This window comes from Homalodisca vitripennis, chromosome 4 (assembly GCF_021130785.1).
Source record: "Homalodisca vitripennis isolate AUS2020 chromosome 4, UT_GWSS_2.1, whole genome shotgun sequence".
NCBI classification, from domain to species: Eukaryota; Metazoa; Arthropoda; class Insecta; order Hemiptera; family Cicadellidae; genus Homalodisca; species Homalodisca vitripennis.
This window is the reverse complement of record NC_060210.1, coordinates 171,762,723-171,778,823: the sequence shown is the minus strand read 5'-3', so window position 1 is coordinate 171,778,823 and position 16,101 is coordinate 171,762,723. Positions and strand designations below refer to the sequence as shown.

At 33.5% G+C, this 16,101-nt stretch overlaps 1 protein-coding gene across 2 annotated transcripts in view; it reads left to right on the top strand.

The window, feature by feature from the left end:
• Nucleotides 1-563: 563 nt before the first annotated feature.
• The window catches only part of LOC124360629 (period circadian protein), a 60,737-nt gene continuing 45,199 nt past the window's right edge, over nt 564-16,101 (top strand). For both annotated transcript variants that reach the window (XM_046814398.1, XM_046814396.1), the window contains exons 1-2: nt 564-727; nt 15,503-15,592. In XM_046814398.1, coding sequence (XP_046670354.1) covers nt 687-727; nt 15,503-15,592 — 131 coding nt within the window. In that variant the 5' untranslated portion in view covers nt 564-686. The remainder of the gene's footprint in view (nt 728-15,502; nt 15,593-16,101) is intronic.

The following is a 16,101-nucleotide window of genomic DNA, read 5'->3' as shown; positions in this document are numbered from 1 at the left end:
TGTTTTTTTATGTGAGGAGGCCTATAAATGGTTATTTTTGCTAGTTTGAGTTCACATGTGTTAAAACATAAACAAAGCCATTTCTCTGAGGACAACGACAACGAGGGCAAGCAGCCGAGCAGCCCTCTAACAACACTGACAGATGGGGTAGTCAGTACCGAACTAACGATAGTCAGTCTTGGCATAATGATATTGTATCGTGCTTGAAAACTCAACAAACAATTCCTATTGACTCCACTGTAAGCAATAATTAACATTTCCATAGTGTTGATACTGTAACTGTGACACTTGACTACTGTGATACGACAGCCATGCAGGGCTGTTTTACTGTTTTTGAGGTAGGCTTAACTATTCACGTTCTGAACGAAACTTTTCCAGTTAAACTAAACAGTTAAAACTAAGATGAAAAGCGCGTATAATAAGTTCCTTTTAGTCAGGAAATAGCCTCGAGACGGAGTTGATTAATGGATATTTCCTTGACTGTGAAGGTTGGAGGGAGGGGAACACGTGAGATGCTAGAGAGATTGGTAAGCCTGGCAAGTCACGCGGCCGACAACGTGAGGGGCAGTGTAGAACAGTGTCGGCACTGCAGTAGCCGTCAACATCGCCAGTACAGAGGTCGTGAAGCGGTAGTGTATCGTGCGTGTGATTACTGATTACTGTAGCGCGTATGTGATATCAGTGACATGTCAAGTGACAAACTCAGCATCGCCATGGCGACTAATGTGTAAGTTGACTCTCCTATATTTTGTGTCTTACAGTGCGTTATTTGCATCGTGTGTTGTTTCATAACAGAGACAAGAAAATCGCAGTGACGATCACCTGGCACACAACGTGACACAAGCACGTTATGATTATACCACTGTCCGATTGTGACTCAACCATCCATCAGTGGTGAATTTGGGGGAGGGGTTTTGGGTTTCAACTCCCCACCCAACACCAGGAAATCAAAAATAAATCTTAGTTAATTTTGCAACTAAATATTTTTGAAAGTACTACTATTATTGATTTTGATTATACCATTGCTTCTGCTATCGATTTGTTTTGCTATATTTTGCATGTTTTGCCCTGGATCTACATGCTTCTCCATAGTCTAAGTTATTTCCAAAAATAAATGGTTTTTACTATTGCAAGTACAGTTGTGCCCACATGGCTGTAACTTAAACCCTGCTCTATAATTGACTATCAACATTATTTGTTTTTAATATAGAGAATGACAATTTGCAGCCTTATTTAGTCCTATATTCTTGTTGTTTCTATTAATATTAATGTATCGACTACCAATATAGCTAGCCTGTAATTACACATTAAATCTTAACCAAATTAATTAAAATAAGATAAATATTAAGTTAATACATGTTATTTCATTGGAGATTTGAAAAGGGTATGTTTAACCTCCAGCAACTGTTTTAATACGTGAATTGTAATAAAGTTGCAAAGTAATTTTGATACACAATAAAAAATAAAAAGAACAACTGGATCTATCCAATGTGTCTGTTCAAACAGTACACTTTAAGAATTGACAAGAAAAATGTTTTTCTTATTTATTTTATCAGACATAGGGAATTTAAGTTCACTGAATTTCCATACAATAAGTGAGAATATTTTCTAAATTTGATACATCCCAATATTGTAAAAACCAAGTTGTAAAGTAGACATTCCCCAAGCATTTCTTTTAGACAATTATTAAATTGCTTCAAAATCGCTATTGTGAGATTATTTTGATATAAACTATAAAGTTTGATGGTGAATACAATATTTATATCTTATAAAAGGTCTTAATAGAGAGACAGCCGGATTGAATAATATTTAGTGTAAATATTGTTACATCATTAATGAATGCTTTGTATGTTTAACAGTTAAGGCTTTGAAAATTTTTGATTTTAAAGTAAACTTCTATTTAATATTTTTATTATGACATCCAAAATAACGATATTTTATTTTTAAGAAATAAGTTTTATCACGTCTATTAATCTAAGAAAGTTAACCAATATTTTTGACAATATTTAGATGCAAAAAAGAAAACGTAACCAGCGGATTCGTCTTGCAATTAGTTAAATTCATATGAAAATCGAAGTTAGAGGATAAATAAAACTAAACTTTCAAGAGTTTAACACGATGTACAAAATACCTAAAAATATAAATAATAGTAGTCCTTATACAATACAATACTTTAGGTGTCCGTCCTTATTAGATGTGTCGTGGGCACTGGGCAGCCGCCCGCCGCGCCTCTCAGCTCCGCTCATCCGGTACTGATATTTAGGGAACATTTCTATTAAAATTCTTTCATATTTAATTGGCCTTGCCAAAACATTTATTACCTTTTCAATATTTTTGACTACATACTACTAGATTAAAATAATCACAACCACAAATATGATTTTACATCAAAAAGCCCGTTCAGGTACCTAATAAGACCTAAACTTGCTTAAGGATCGTCAAAACGCTGGCCGCGTAAGCAAAATCAGAAAAACCTACAGTTTTCATAAACACATCGTATCATCTAAAACTGTTCACAAAAATTATTAAATTTCGCGTAAAAAGAATTGTCCCTTTCATAATATTGCCAAAAGTCTTCTTGGCAACGTTTTTTATGCGTCAAGCCCGTAACCACAATAAACACATATTATTACATTTTTGTAACTCAAGTTCTAAGCGTAGTCGGTTTAAAATCGATTACAAAATGTTTACTTGACAGATAAGAAATCGAGTTAAAAATGTTCGACTTTGAACTACCATATATGGAATCCTTGTGCCGCCAACCCAAGTTTCATCACTAAATCCAATAACAATCAGTGGCGCACTTAGATGTTTTCTGTGGAGGGTGTCCGGGGGGCCGAGAGCATGGAAAACCATCCATATCAGCAGGGGGTGTCCGAAATTTTAGAAATATTAGGTCCTAAAATCGTTATTTTATAGTAGCCTACTTTTTAACTAATTAAAGCAGGGCAAATATTAGGTCAGAGTGTACAATGTTTACAGTAAAGCCACAAGTCAACAGAATCTTATACAGCGTTATAATTATGAAAGTTGTTTATATGAAGTGTATTTTACTAAAACAAAATTTAATCATAACTTTAACAAAATGTTTACATTTAATTCACAAATCAAGATAAAGCTAAATCATGATAAGAATATGATATATGAATAAAATAAGAGGTATGTGAGTTTGAAAGTTAACTAATAGCTACAGTAACGGGAGTTACATTTAAATTTTACTTCATTATTTAGTTTGCGTTTTTACACATAAAATCCTTTACTAACAAAACTTTCTAAGTGGATACTACTAAGTGGATAAATATCAGGTTTTGGTGCTTTTCAACTATAAACTGCAACTTTGAAAATTCGTAACTCGGAAACTTGTTTCCGACTATGACGAGATAGATAAAAATGTCCTGTAATTGTGTATTTAATTTTAGAACAGTATAAAAACAATTTCGTTATTAAATTACTATCTTAACTTTAATCATAGCCAGTTGCATGAAGCTCTTGGTCATTATCTTGAGCATGCAATTTTATAAACCACTATTAAAACGTTTGATTTTTAACTCAGACTAAATTGAAACCGAAAGTACCTGGTAGAGGTGACTGTTGCAAGTACTCTGATACACGTTTACCGCCGATCCTGGTACACTCTACGCGGACTGGTTTAGCCGCAACAGTAACCCCATACATTGAACATGTAACTGTTGGCTACCATTTTGGGATTAATCTGTAATGTATGATTCTAAATCACTTCGAATATATTTTGCACTCGGTCTCGTTCACTGAAAGTACCGGGTACAGGTAGAAGCCACAAGAAATAGTGAGACCTAACCTCACTTATGTAATTGCTGTGTGACGATAAAATTCAATTATATTAGAGCATTTTGAACAAAATTGAAGTATTATATGTGCGGTGCCGTGTATTTCATAAATTAAAATAGTCATACAGTTTGAATTTATATATTAGATTATGATTGATTTAAATGTTCCAATATAATTATTATTTTTAGTCGAAAATAGACGATTAGGCGATCGATTAATTTGAAATACATAAAATGCTTCTGGGGGGGGGGGGGAGGCAGGTTCCTTTCGTCCCCCTCCCATCTGTGTGCCCCTGTAAACAATCCTTAAAAAAGGAAGCGCCGCTTGGCCGTTTAGCTTGCTATGAAGACGACATTGCAGCTTGCAGATTAAGTTAAAATTAAACCAACCAATCCAACAATGTAAATCCATCACATGTGTTGGCAACTTACTGGATGATGACTTTCACAGTATAATCTGTTAGTTGATTTAGTTTATTCTGCATCTTTCTCGTTGTTATCTCAAATTTTATAAAACCAATATAGATTTTTCATAACTATATATTTTTTACCTTCTACAGTATTTACTCAGTTTCCTGTTTTGTTTATAGCCTACTGCGTCTTTCTCGTTAATATCATGATTTCTACAAAGTCATCATACGTTTTTAAGAATTTTATTTTCTTACTTCAAACCTATACCGGTAAAGACATACATCAGTATTATTGTATTATTGTGGATTAAAATAGCCAGGTAGTTATTGATCAGGGAAATACCCAATTTTCATAATTAACCGTGTCTTTTTAATTTCAATTAAAAATCCCACCTTGAAGTAAGTTAAACCATGGGAAATGTATGGAAACCATTTTCAGAGTTGTTATAACAATATAACATTAGTAAGATTAACAGAAATTATAATTCGGACAATACTCAAGTAAAACTATTAGGAAGTAGAATTTAATGGGCATAACCTGTCTATCCTGAAGAGTTCCGAAACATTTTTTTAGAACCGAGGGACGAATTTAGATTATTTAGAGGAAGATTATAAACTTAGTCTAATCTGTCACAAAAACATGTACATATAAAAACAAGACATGCGAGTCTTTAACTACCAGAAACAGTCAGAAAACTTATGAATATTAAATTTTGCAGGTTAAAAGTTGAAATGGTTCAATTTTACTGTTATAGACAAGAGTTCATGATGGCGAATGTCTCTCCATGGGATTTGGATGAACATTTGTAAAGTCTATAAATCAGGGCGATATCTCGGGAATTAATTGAGCTCTAAACTTTACATCTTGTATATTTTGCTTTCTTAGGGCAACAGCAAAATTCGTCTTCCGTCTATCTGGCTGTGAGTCTGTTTTCCAGTGGATATCTTTAGAGGAATTTGAGCTGATATAATCCTATCTTGCAACAAATTAGGTTTTAGTTAAATATTTCAGGTATTTTGCTATGTACAGGTCTGATAACACTGAAATGAATGTTGCTAACCCTTATACAATACTTTAGCATATTTTAAAACAAAAAGAATGGTTTTCACCAACATTTTATGCACACGATTTTGTCACCTAACGGTTAATAGAAAATATCATTAAAACCCATTTAAAGAACTATGAAAGACAATAGCAGTTTTAAAAAATAAATGTTATAAATACCTAAAAATACATGGACGAAATTTTTCCTTTACTAGGATAAATATTATCGGTAATTTCAAGTTAAGACATCAAATGATCGTGTTTCACTCCTTGTTTGCTCAACACCTTATCAAAAGAGAAAAAAAGTGTTGTGTAAAGATAAAAGACTAAAAATACCCTCGTTTTGGGTACTTAAGACCATTGGGTGAATATTGAATTTATATTCACCCTCCTACTGGGTATTTACCCGACCCACTTCACTAATCAAGTAGTATTATCCATTTTTACACTATGTTCAAAATTTGAAGTCTAGGCAAGATGGTTTAAGATCATTTACTATACAATTTACACTAACAGGCAGACGAGAAAGTCATGTAATAAAATAACGTTTCAAACAGGAGTTTGGTGATATGACTATGGTGTAGTGACTACCGAATGGGCGGTGACTAACATACAGCTGTGGCCTTGGTGGCCGGTGGGTCCATTAAGACTTTATTTTAGATTATTTTTCAAATTAAAATCTAAAACATGTATCTGACAAAGCTGTTAAAGTTAATATTAAAAAGAACTTCAGTTATTTAGTGAAATATTTTTGTTGCTAAAGGTTTCAAGATTGAATAAAAAACCTTTCTGTAAGTTAGCCTAAATATTTTGTTACAAACCTGTTAACGTAATTAGGAAAATGTTAACTTTCCACAACAAAATATATTTATAAAGCTGAAATAACTTTATTAGTACCATGGATAAACAGAAAAATATTCGTGCTATCACAAAGATTATTCATAAACAAATTTTAATATCAAGTTTTTCATGAAGATCGTGGATTAAAGTAAAAATGTTTCTCTGGACTCACTGTTTGTCTCAACTCAATGAAGAGGGAATATTTATATTTGGTTAGTAGGACAAACAGGAATTTTAAACTTTCTGCCTGCGCTAGCCACCAAGTGTGGTGTGGTGTGGTGGGGGGGGGGGGGGGGGAGAAGTGGTAGCACACAAGTGAAAGCGCTCATGTCAATATGGACCAAGCATCAAGCAGGCGGGCCAAGTTCAAGACTCGCCTAGTCGCTTGTTCAGTTCTGTGTGACAATGTTGTGTGCACAGTGTACACTGACGTGTCAAACCACTCAAAGCCACAGAGAAACAACAAAACTTATCTTCCTTTATCTGTGCTATCACTGTAAGTCAAACTGTTGTAAAACATTTGCAATGTATTTTGTGATACAGTTTATATTGAGTTTTACAAGTTTGAAATATAAAACCTAGTAGTGGTAATAATTTTATATTTATGAGAAATAATATTAAATTTATAATATTTTTAAGCTAAAAAAAAAATTATTGCTAAAAGTCAAAGATGTACGCTTTGTACAATATGTACGTACTATATGAACTATATAACAAATGAACATATAGGCATGATTTACTGTCCTACGTTCTACGTATACCTCTTGAGATTTGAACAAATCGGTTTGTTCCGAGTTTGAAAATCGCTAGACGACAAACTTTCAGCTTTAATGCTTTTTAAGATGAATTTAGTGACCCATCCTCCCTCTTGGAAAGGGAAATTTCACGTGAAAATGTTGGTTTTTTAAGTAACAGAAAATAGTTAAAACAGTTTTATTCGCTTGAAGTTCCAATTTTAGATTTATTTATTTTACGTTTCCGAAAGTTTGAAATAAAATAAGTTCTAGGCTATTGTTAATATTCTTCTTTGAATGATTGGAGGAATAAAATTCAATGTATATTACAATTAATATTTATCGGTTAAGCCGGTTAAGGGGACCACTTAGATAATTTAATTGCAATCTTAACGTTTGCCTCTGTTTCAAAAAAACTAGAAAAGATACGATAATGATCTTATACTGTGTGTTTTTAGACATAACTGGTAGTAAAATTGATGGGTTTTAGTGTTTATAAATATATTTAAATTTCATTACGAAAACATTTGCAAAATATAAAAAAATGGAACAGTTTTCATATTTTTACATTAGTTTAGTACCTGTTGTGACTAACTACCTTTGTATGCAAACAATTCAGGGTGATACCTCTTTGGTTACTGAAAACAAGGAGTTTATGTATTATAAAAGTCTACTTTCGGAAAAAGTTAAAAAAAAACATAATAATTGTTTCACATACCTTTATTAATACATTCCTGAACCAGATGATGATCCATTAGCCTCTTCTTCCTCAAACTGGCCAAAAAAAGTCTTCTCTTTAGTAAACGGTGATGTTTTCTGAAGTTCATTGAGAGCTGTATCAGCTTCACGGATTCTTCGGCAGTCAAGTGACTTCATCGCATTAAAACAAATGCCAGGTTTAAGTCCGATTTCTTGTACGAGTTTGGACTTGCTAATATGGCCATCATTGAATGTTGTAACAGCCTCATACACCCCAAATTTTAGTGTGTCGAGCTGAACAAATACCTTTTTAGGCACATATGACCTAATTACATTATTTAGGGATTCATTCACATTCTCGGTTCTTCCATTAAGGCATTTTTCTAGAAGTTCTGGCTTTGCAAGGTCTTTGAATTCTTGCTGGATGAACTCCATTACATTTTCAGGCAAATAGAAATGTTTATTGTGGTCATTTGATCTTTTAAAACTTTCCTAGGCTTACACCATGTCATTTAGTCCTTTGAGTACAGGTTATGGCGATATGATGTGCCATTGTGTGCTATCACATGGTAAAATGTAGCTCAAATAGCTCTTGTAATTTCTTTTAGTTTTATGACTACTTCTAATGGATTGTCCATAATAAGATAGAAATTTTAGAATTGCAGCATCGGTCAAGCGGTTTTCCTCCTAGCGGGCTGCCATCAGGTAGTTTATTAGTTTTCATCTTCAGGGTTCGAAGGTCTCATCCTCTTTTGAACATACCCGACACATTCATTTTTTTATTTCTATCTCATCCCCACCCATATGGTTTGCTAGTAATAACATCCGAAAAATGGTTTGTATCACCATACCCAATGTAATGGAGATACCTTCAATTATGCTCCAAGAGAGACCGATGAAATATCTGAACTGCTCCTGCTACTTCCATTGCCCCACTTGTTCTATGATAGTTAGACGAGCTTTTTTCTTCATGTGGCCCTATACTCAAACTTACAGGTACGGTTACAAAACTTTGGAGAAAATTTCAATGTCAACAACTTTTCCTGCATCTAAGGAAGTGGCCGAAAGTATTCCATTCAGTGAAGTAAGTCCACGCTCCGGCCACGACCCGTCTATTGCGACTTGTATATCTCTGGACACATTATTAGCAGCTACTGCATCTGATACAGCAGCTCTCATGGAATTTTTGCAAACTGTTTTTGAAACTGTGCCTATGAATTGTTCATAAACATGGTACAAATTCATAGGAGGACTAAGGTTTAAAATGCCGCAAAGCTTTTCTATCGCTGTTTTACCCTTTATGGCCCGCATTCCATACAATAATCTAATATTTAGATCGTAAAGTTTAGTGATTTTACTGATTCTAGGCCAAGTGAGGTTTTCACAGGTTCACTTTTGTTCGTAGTAGCATTGTCACAATTAACTACACTGTAAAGTTATTTCACAAGCTAATCCTGCGATATGTTTTTTTTTAATTTTATTTGACTTATTACTATTTTGCTAAAGCATAGTTTGCATACTGCAACATTTTATAAACTTGATTCTAACTTCTTCAAGTTTACCATATTGTATATCATCAGTCTGATTGTACAACAAAACGATCTGTTTTTGTTTACAATCAAATTTTTAACTAGTAGCAGTCTGTTTTTTTAATCTCATTTAAGCCTCAGCGTCAACTATGCCGGCTTCGAAGTGCACTGGTTTTTATTTTAAAAGTACAAAGTACATGGTTGGACCTCCCCGGGATTTGAACCCGTGAACCCGTGATCTCTCGGTTAGAGAGCCGAGACTATAACCATTACGGAGGACTAAAAAGCAGTCATTGTTGATAAACACTAGCAGAAGACAGCTGTTTTTGTTTAAAACAAAGTATAACTAAATACAGGTTAGCCAACCTACTGCAGATCAACAAATTAGTGCAACATAACCTTTACTATATAAAATTCAGGGGAATTGCGTAAGCGGCTGATGCATACGAATATTTAAATATTGTTTTAGAACGGCTATTTTTGTTGGATATTTACAATCTATGCACCATTTTAACCACAAAATTCACATCTATCAAAATAAAATACATTACTGTAATACATTTAGTGTTTAATGGTTTAATGAAGATCATACTATGCCGACTACTCGATAGAGTTTATGAACTGTTTCAAAGTTTCTAGAGCGCTTTTTGATGGAAATTGGCACACCTGTAGTATTAATGTACAACATCCATTCCTTCATGCTTATACATTTAGCAGTAGATCTAGACTGACAGTAAAAGCCAGTTACATCTTCAGCCACGGCCAGCTTTGTGTGCCTTGTTCTTGAGTCCGTAGTCCTAGTGAATGCACTCAGCTTCCCTACCACTACAAGTAAAAAATAATGAAATAGTTATATAGTGATGATCCAAAACAAAATTAGGTAGGGTGATGGCGAACAATCAGTTGTTTACTACGCTGAAATGTTGTAAACATTGAGAAGTTTCTAGAACCATCTAATGGCTGATAGACATTTATTTCAGCCAAGGAATGATTCAAGATAGGGATAGGGTTATATACGGTTGTTGGAGGGAGGGGTAATGAGAGCATCTTGTAGAGGGAGTAGTAGTGAGTTCCGTCTTTGATTGTATAACTAAGGCGGCGTCCTAGCTGGACGGCAAGAGCGACGGACGCTGTTATCAGCGGCAAAATGTGGGTCCAAACTGAAATGCGCGACATTTCCTGTGCAGCTGTGGCGGATGCCGCTTTGTCGCGTCGCCGGTGTAGCGCGACCGACACTCGCGACGGCCGCTCTTGCTTTTCAGCTAGAACATTCACGTTACTTACCACGTGTTTGTGTCTGTCGCGTCGCCGGTGTAGCGCGACCGACACTCGCGACGGCCGCTCTTGCTGCTCAGCTAGAACACTCACGTTGCTTATCACGTGTTTGTATCTGTCGAGCTTGACCGCCGCGTCACTCTTGCCGTCCAGCTAGGACGGAGCCTAATACTATATGAAAGGTTTCGCTGAGCGATCAAGGAAAACCGTGAATATAGTGTGTAGGAAAGCCAACCGGCGACTGTCTATGTCTAAGCACCACTCTTATATTACGGGGGTATTAGCCTATTCTGCACTTCTTCCACCTGAATCAGTGCACGCTTCTGGCACATATTCGTTCTGGACAACATCGTTATCCCCGTTAATATACAGAGATAGGGTTAAGATAAAATGTAAAATTGTTGTGACAGAGATTGTATCAAACAAAGAGGGGAAAGTATATTTCAATCGCTGGAATAAAATACTCGTAAATCTACAAAATCACGATTATGTTAAAAAGTTAGAAATAAAAGAGTTAGTCTGCACTACTTTTTAATATTTTTGTCACATGAGTTTTTTCTGCGGAAAATTTTGAGCCAGTAAACCATATTTTATGATAATGTTTTAAAATTTGTGACCAAAAGATTATTCTAAATCAATGTGGAAGCGAAATGTACTTTGCGTGTGATACATTACATTCGGAACTTGAATGGTCTCTGGGCTTATAGATTTGGAACCTTGAATCCTAACTTTAACTGTATATATATATATACGTTAAACTTTATAAATGGCAATAGCCTTTTTAATTTCAATAAACATTGAATCGCAAAAAGTACTTGCTCCGCCGGGAGTCGAACCCGGATCTCTCACTTGCCGGGTGAATGTGCTACCATTACACCACAGAGCACTTACTTATATATATATATATATATATATATATATATATATATATATATATATATATATATATATATATATACATATATATATATGAAGCATATATTCTACTTTGAAGATAAGGTCAAACTTCATTTTTAATAAAACTCGTGAAAAAGTGAAAAATTACGTTAGCGAAATCGTAAGATCCACGTTTCGCGCAAGTTTTATAAAGCATTTATATTTTTTTATATTATAATTTATATTTTTTAGGTTTCATGCTTCGTTATAATTGTTGCTGCTCGATTAAAATTGAGTGTACCTATAACCTCAACTTATAGATTTGACAGTGCTAAGGAACAATGGCTGGATCTGCGCTTATAGAGAAGGAGAGTAGAAAAAGCGGCTGGAGCTGGGCTCCTGAATCAGTGAAAACTCTTGTATCAGGCTGTTGTCTTCATACACGCTGTTAAATGTTAGTACAGTGCTCAGTCGTCGCTAATATATAACCTGTGCTGAGCATAACCGATAATTGCATACATTTTAGAGGATGATTTTGTTTTTTTTCTCTGATGAGTTTCTGATTTTATCTGACAATTATGGAGGTAAAAACAGTACCAGACTTAGGAAAAGTGTTGATTAAAAAGCGAATTACTCATTTACTAATTACACATTCATAAACAAAAATGTAATTTTGGAATACTAACAACTAAGAAAACAAATTTAATTCTTTTGCCTTAAGTTATAATTTAAGCAAGGAAAGATTTTTAATATTTTTTATTAGGAATGTTTTGTTTCAGAACAAGCCTTATAGGTAAATCCTCTAAAGTAAATAGTATGTTTTTAACATTTTCCTCTAAGTAGATTATGTTCTCAGGCCAAACTTTGTGTAAGCTGCCATCACTGTTGCGTGTAATACGGAATATATATTATTAACAATATATCACACCACAAATAGAGTTGTTGGCTGAATGAATTATTCATAAAATGAGAAGTGTTGTTGAAATATTTGTGTAAACCCCATAAAACATGTAGGTACTTCCAATTTATGGATTATGCTTTACATTTATATTCCCATGAATTGTATTGTTATCAAATACCATTGAAAATTTAAAAAGTATGTTTAAAGTTCTGAGGTTCATCAAATTGAAAGGCAAATTCGATTAGAAGTGAGAGTCTCTTAAAATTAAATGACAACTTTTTTAAATCCAAGGAAACAACTAAATGCAATCATAACAACTTGTCAAAATTCTTCCCTCAATAATATTTTGTTAGGGTCAAAATATTGAATCTAGCTAGTTCTATTGCAAAGTCTGGGAGCATGAAATATACACCCAGATAAAGCGAAAGAGACAGCACGCCAGAACTTTGTAAAAAGTTTAGAAACTCTGCTAGGTCTGATAGCGTAGGTCTCGTCCATGGCATGATCAGTAAGTACAGTTAATTAAACAGATTAAAACCTCTCGTGACAGTTTTTTTTATAATTATTAAATTCACTATTATTAATAGTCTTTCCTAAAACTTAATTTGTCTACTTTCTAGACTCACGAGTGTCTTTAAGAAACCTAAAATGGCCTGACCAAAAACTATTCAGTTAAATTAAAATTAACACTAAGAAAACATTAGTGCTGAAATTTAGGTGAATCAGCATTATCCTTATGTTTCAATTATTTCATTAGAGTGAACCCTTCATTTGTACTAGTACCTGTGGTTTTACCTTCACCTATATAAAATAAGTAAACTGATAGACAATTGATCAGCATTAGTATCGTTTTGTAAATACACTGCATGTTTTTTATCATGTTTACTATCAACTTGTATCCATAACAGGTGTTTACAAAAGCAATAGATGTTAATATTATAAAAAATGTGAATGGGTTTTTCTTCTAGTCAGCAAAGTAATCAATATGGATGTTTTCTCTCTACCACTAGAAGTATCTAAGGAAAAATACACTACCATGATTCATTTACTTACATAGTATAGTATTAAAGATGTCTGTTGCTGCAGAAGTAATTTTGGAAGTAATTCTTGAAGGCATTGCAGTATTTTCATGAGGGAAATTCAAATTAAATGACATTTCCTCTGAGTATCCTTGTGTCAGTTTGCATAGTATTTTAGACTGTTATAAACAAAAGGCTTACACGTCTTGCAAAATACCTCCTTTCAATTTCATTAATTGTTTTGATGTAGATTGCTTCGTTAAGCTCCAAATGAGAGAGTTCATTTCTTCATCTATGATAAATATCCTCAGGTAATGTGTTTTTGAACGTATCTCCTAGTATTACTGGATTCATGATGCCCTATTAATTTAAGAGTATTAGAAAAATGTAATGGACACAAGGACATGATTTCATCACTGAATTGCTTCTTCGAAAGTAACTTCCCACACTGATTGTTTTCTGTGGAATTTTTCCTCAAAAGTAATTTCTCATACTTGATCATTTTCTGTGATTACTAAAATGTGACATGTTTCTTTAGATATGCAATACATTGTTTTTTTTTTAACATTTCACTTCAGTACATGATGTTGTCCACATACACTCTGTAAAAGCAATAGAAGACAATATACATATATATATATATATATATATTCTAAAAAAAGAACAATACCACTGGCTTTTTAGGTCCCATCACAGGAAAAGATAATATCCACTGAACAGCTTTAATGCTACTAATGTAGTTACCAGACTAATGAATTTTAAGTTCATATTTGTGTCAGGGGGAGGTCTGTCATAATTTCTAAGCTTAAAACAACCTTGTCATTTTTGTTCAGTGTACATGCAATGGCGCACCCAGAAATGATCATTGGGGGTGTCCGGAACATCGGGGAGTTAGGACTATGGAAAATCCTCCAGATTGGTAGAGGAATCCGAGGGTCCTCTCACATGAAATTTTTGAAATATTAGGTCCTAACATCATTATTTTATAGTACGTCTGAACTAATAAAAGGAGAGCAAAGATCAGGTCAGATTGTGTAACATTTACAGTAAAACCAAACACTCACCAATCATCAGAAAGTTTTATACAGGGATGATTAAAATCTCTTGTCAATCATAATATTGACAAAATGTTAAACAAAATAGTTAAGTTTAAATCACAAATTAAGACCAAAGCTAAATTTTGATGTTTACTCTCAGATCAAAACGTATACATATCCGAGTTTGAAAGTTGATTTCAAACTAACTAATAAAGCTACAATAATTAGTTAGTTATATTGGAATTTAGCTTGTTTATTTCTGCATTTTGACATAAAAACTGTTTAATAACAATAACGTTCAGTTTTTATATATTAAAGTAAAGTAAAGTAAAGATTTCTTATTTTACCAGGGCTAAGAAGCCGTCTCGAACACTTAACCTGGGGACCAATGGCTAAGAACACTAGAAATAAATATATTAACTACGAAGAAATACTGGTCTTTGGCGCTTTTAAACCAAACTGCAACTTTGAAAATTCATACCTCCGAAACTTGTGGTCCATATGTTTATTATAAAGATAGATACAAGTATTCTGTAATTGAGTATGTAATTTTAGATTGTCAGAATAGTATTAAATAAAGTTGTTGTTAAATTACTATCTTAAATTTTATTCTTGACTATGGTCCACAACATTTTAGCATTGGTCACATTATGGAGCTCTTAATCATTATCTTGAGCGTGCACTTTTGTAGAGTAAATCACCATTTAAAACATTTAATTTTTAATGCAGATTAAATCAAGCAAGTTTTTTTAGATCACCGTAACTGGCAACTGCTTGTTGTATGGTGCAAATCGCCAGTCTGCCTAGGGCAGTGTTGCCTCGAAAACACAGTACAGAACTGCTTAAAAGTTTAGCAATTAACTGAATATTGTAACAACTGTTCATGTCCGGATTTCTGTAATAGATATTTTGCACCGGTTATTCATTCGTTCGCAAACCAAAAGTATCCGGTACAAGTTGATCTTACGTTTACTTTAAGGTTACATTTGAGCTATGGTTGTGTTTCTGTTCTTATACTCAATTCGAATTCAGGGGTGATTTAGACAGGTTTATGATTAATAATTATTGTACAGGTCAGAAATGACCAAACAATGGGTGGTTCAGTTAGGTGAATAAATACATTTATTAGGTTTCGGGGTATAAGCAAAAAAATATAAAAACATCAATAATTATGGTACTGATATTATTTATTTATGATCCAACAAAATGTTCATACAATTTTAATTATTCATACACATAAGCAACTTAAAAAGAAAACTACTGTATCTGAAACTAAATTAATAAACATTTGTTTATTTTGCAAGCATCCTTATTTTTTATCTCTGTTTCAGGTCTGAAAATGAAGAAACAGAGACACACAAAACCAAGGTATCCGATTCAGGATATTCCAACAGTTGCAGTAACAGCCAGTCTCAGCGCAGGTATGTCGCCCAAACCAGAATGTAGATTGGATCTGTACTAGCTTAAATAATAATAATAATAATAGTATTGGTGTTATATTCTGTACTGAATCTTGGGTTATACTCTAATTTTCAATTCAAGTACTTCATGTATAAACCGTATAGGATTATAGTTATTTTCAAATCCTGATAATTCTTAATGATCTCCCCCAACTACATTGTTGTTCCAGTACTCCTCCAAAATGTATGGACACTGCCCTAAAATGTATATATTTCTTATTTTCAATAAGATTTTAATGATGATTTATTTATATTTAACTAATTTAACTTGTATTTTTGTTTTGTGAGAGAGATTTAAATGCAGTTATGCCACATGCATATGATTATAAGTTTAAAATAAAACATCAAACAAAATTGTATTACTGCACATAACATAGCTATGGTGGGAAGGGTTAATTTAATGCAAATTTTGAGTTAAGCTCCATTTTACCTTCAGCTTATTGCAGTGTCTGAAGTCTGATACTGGTAAA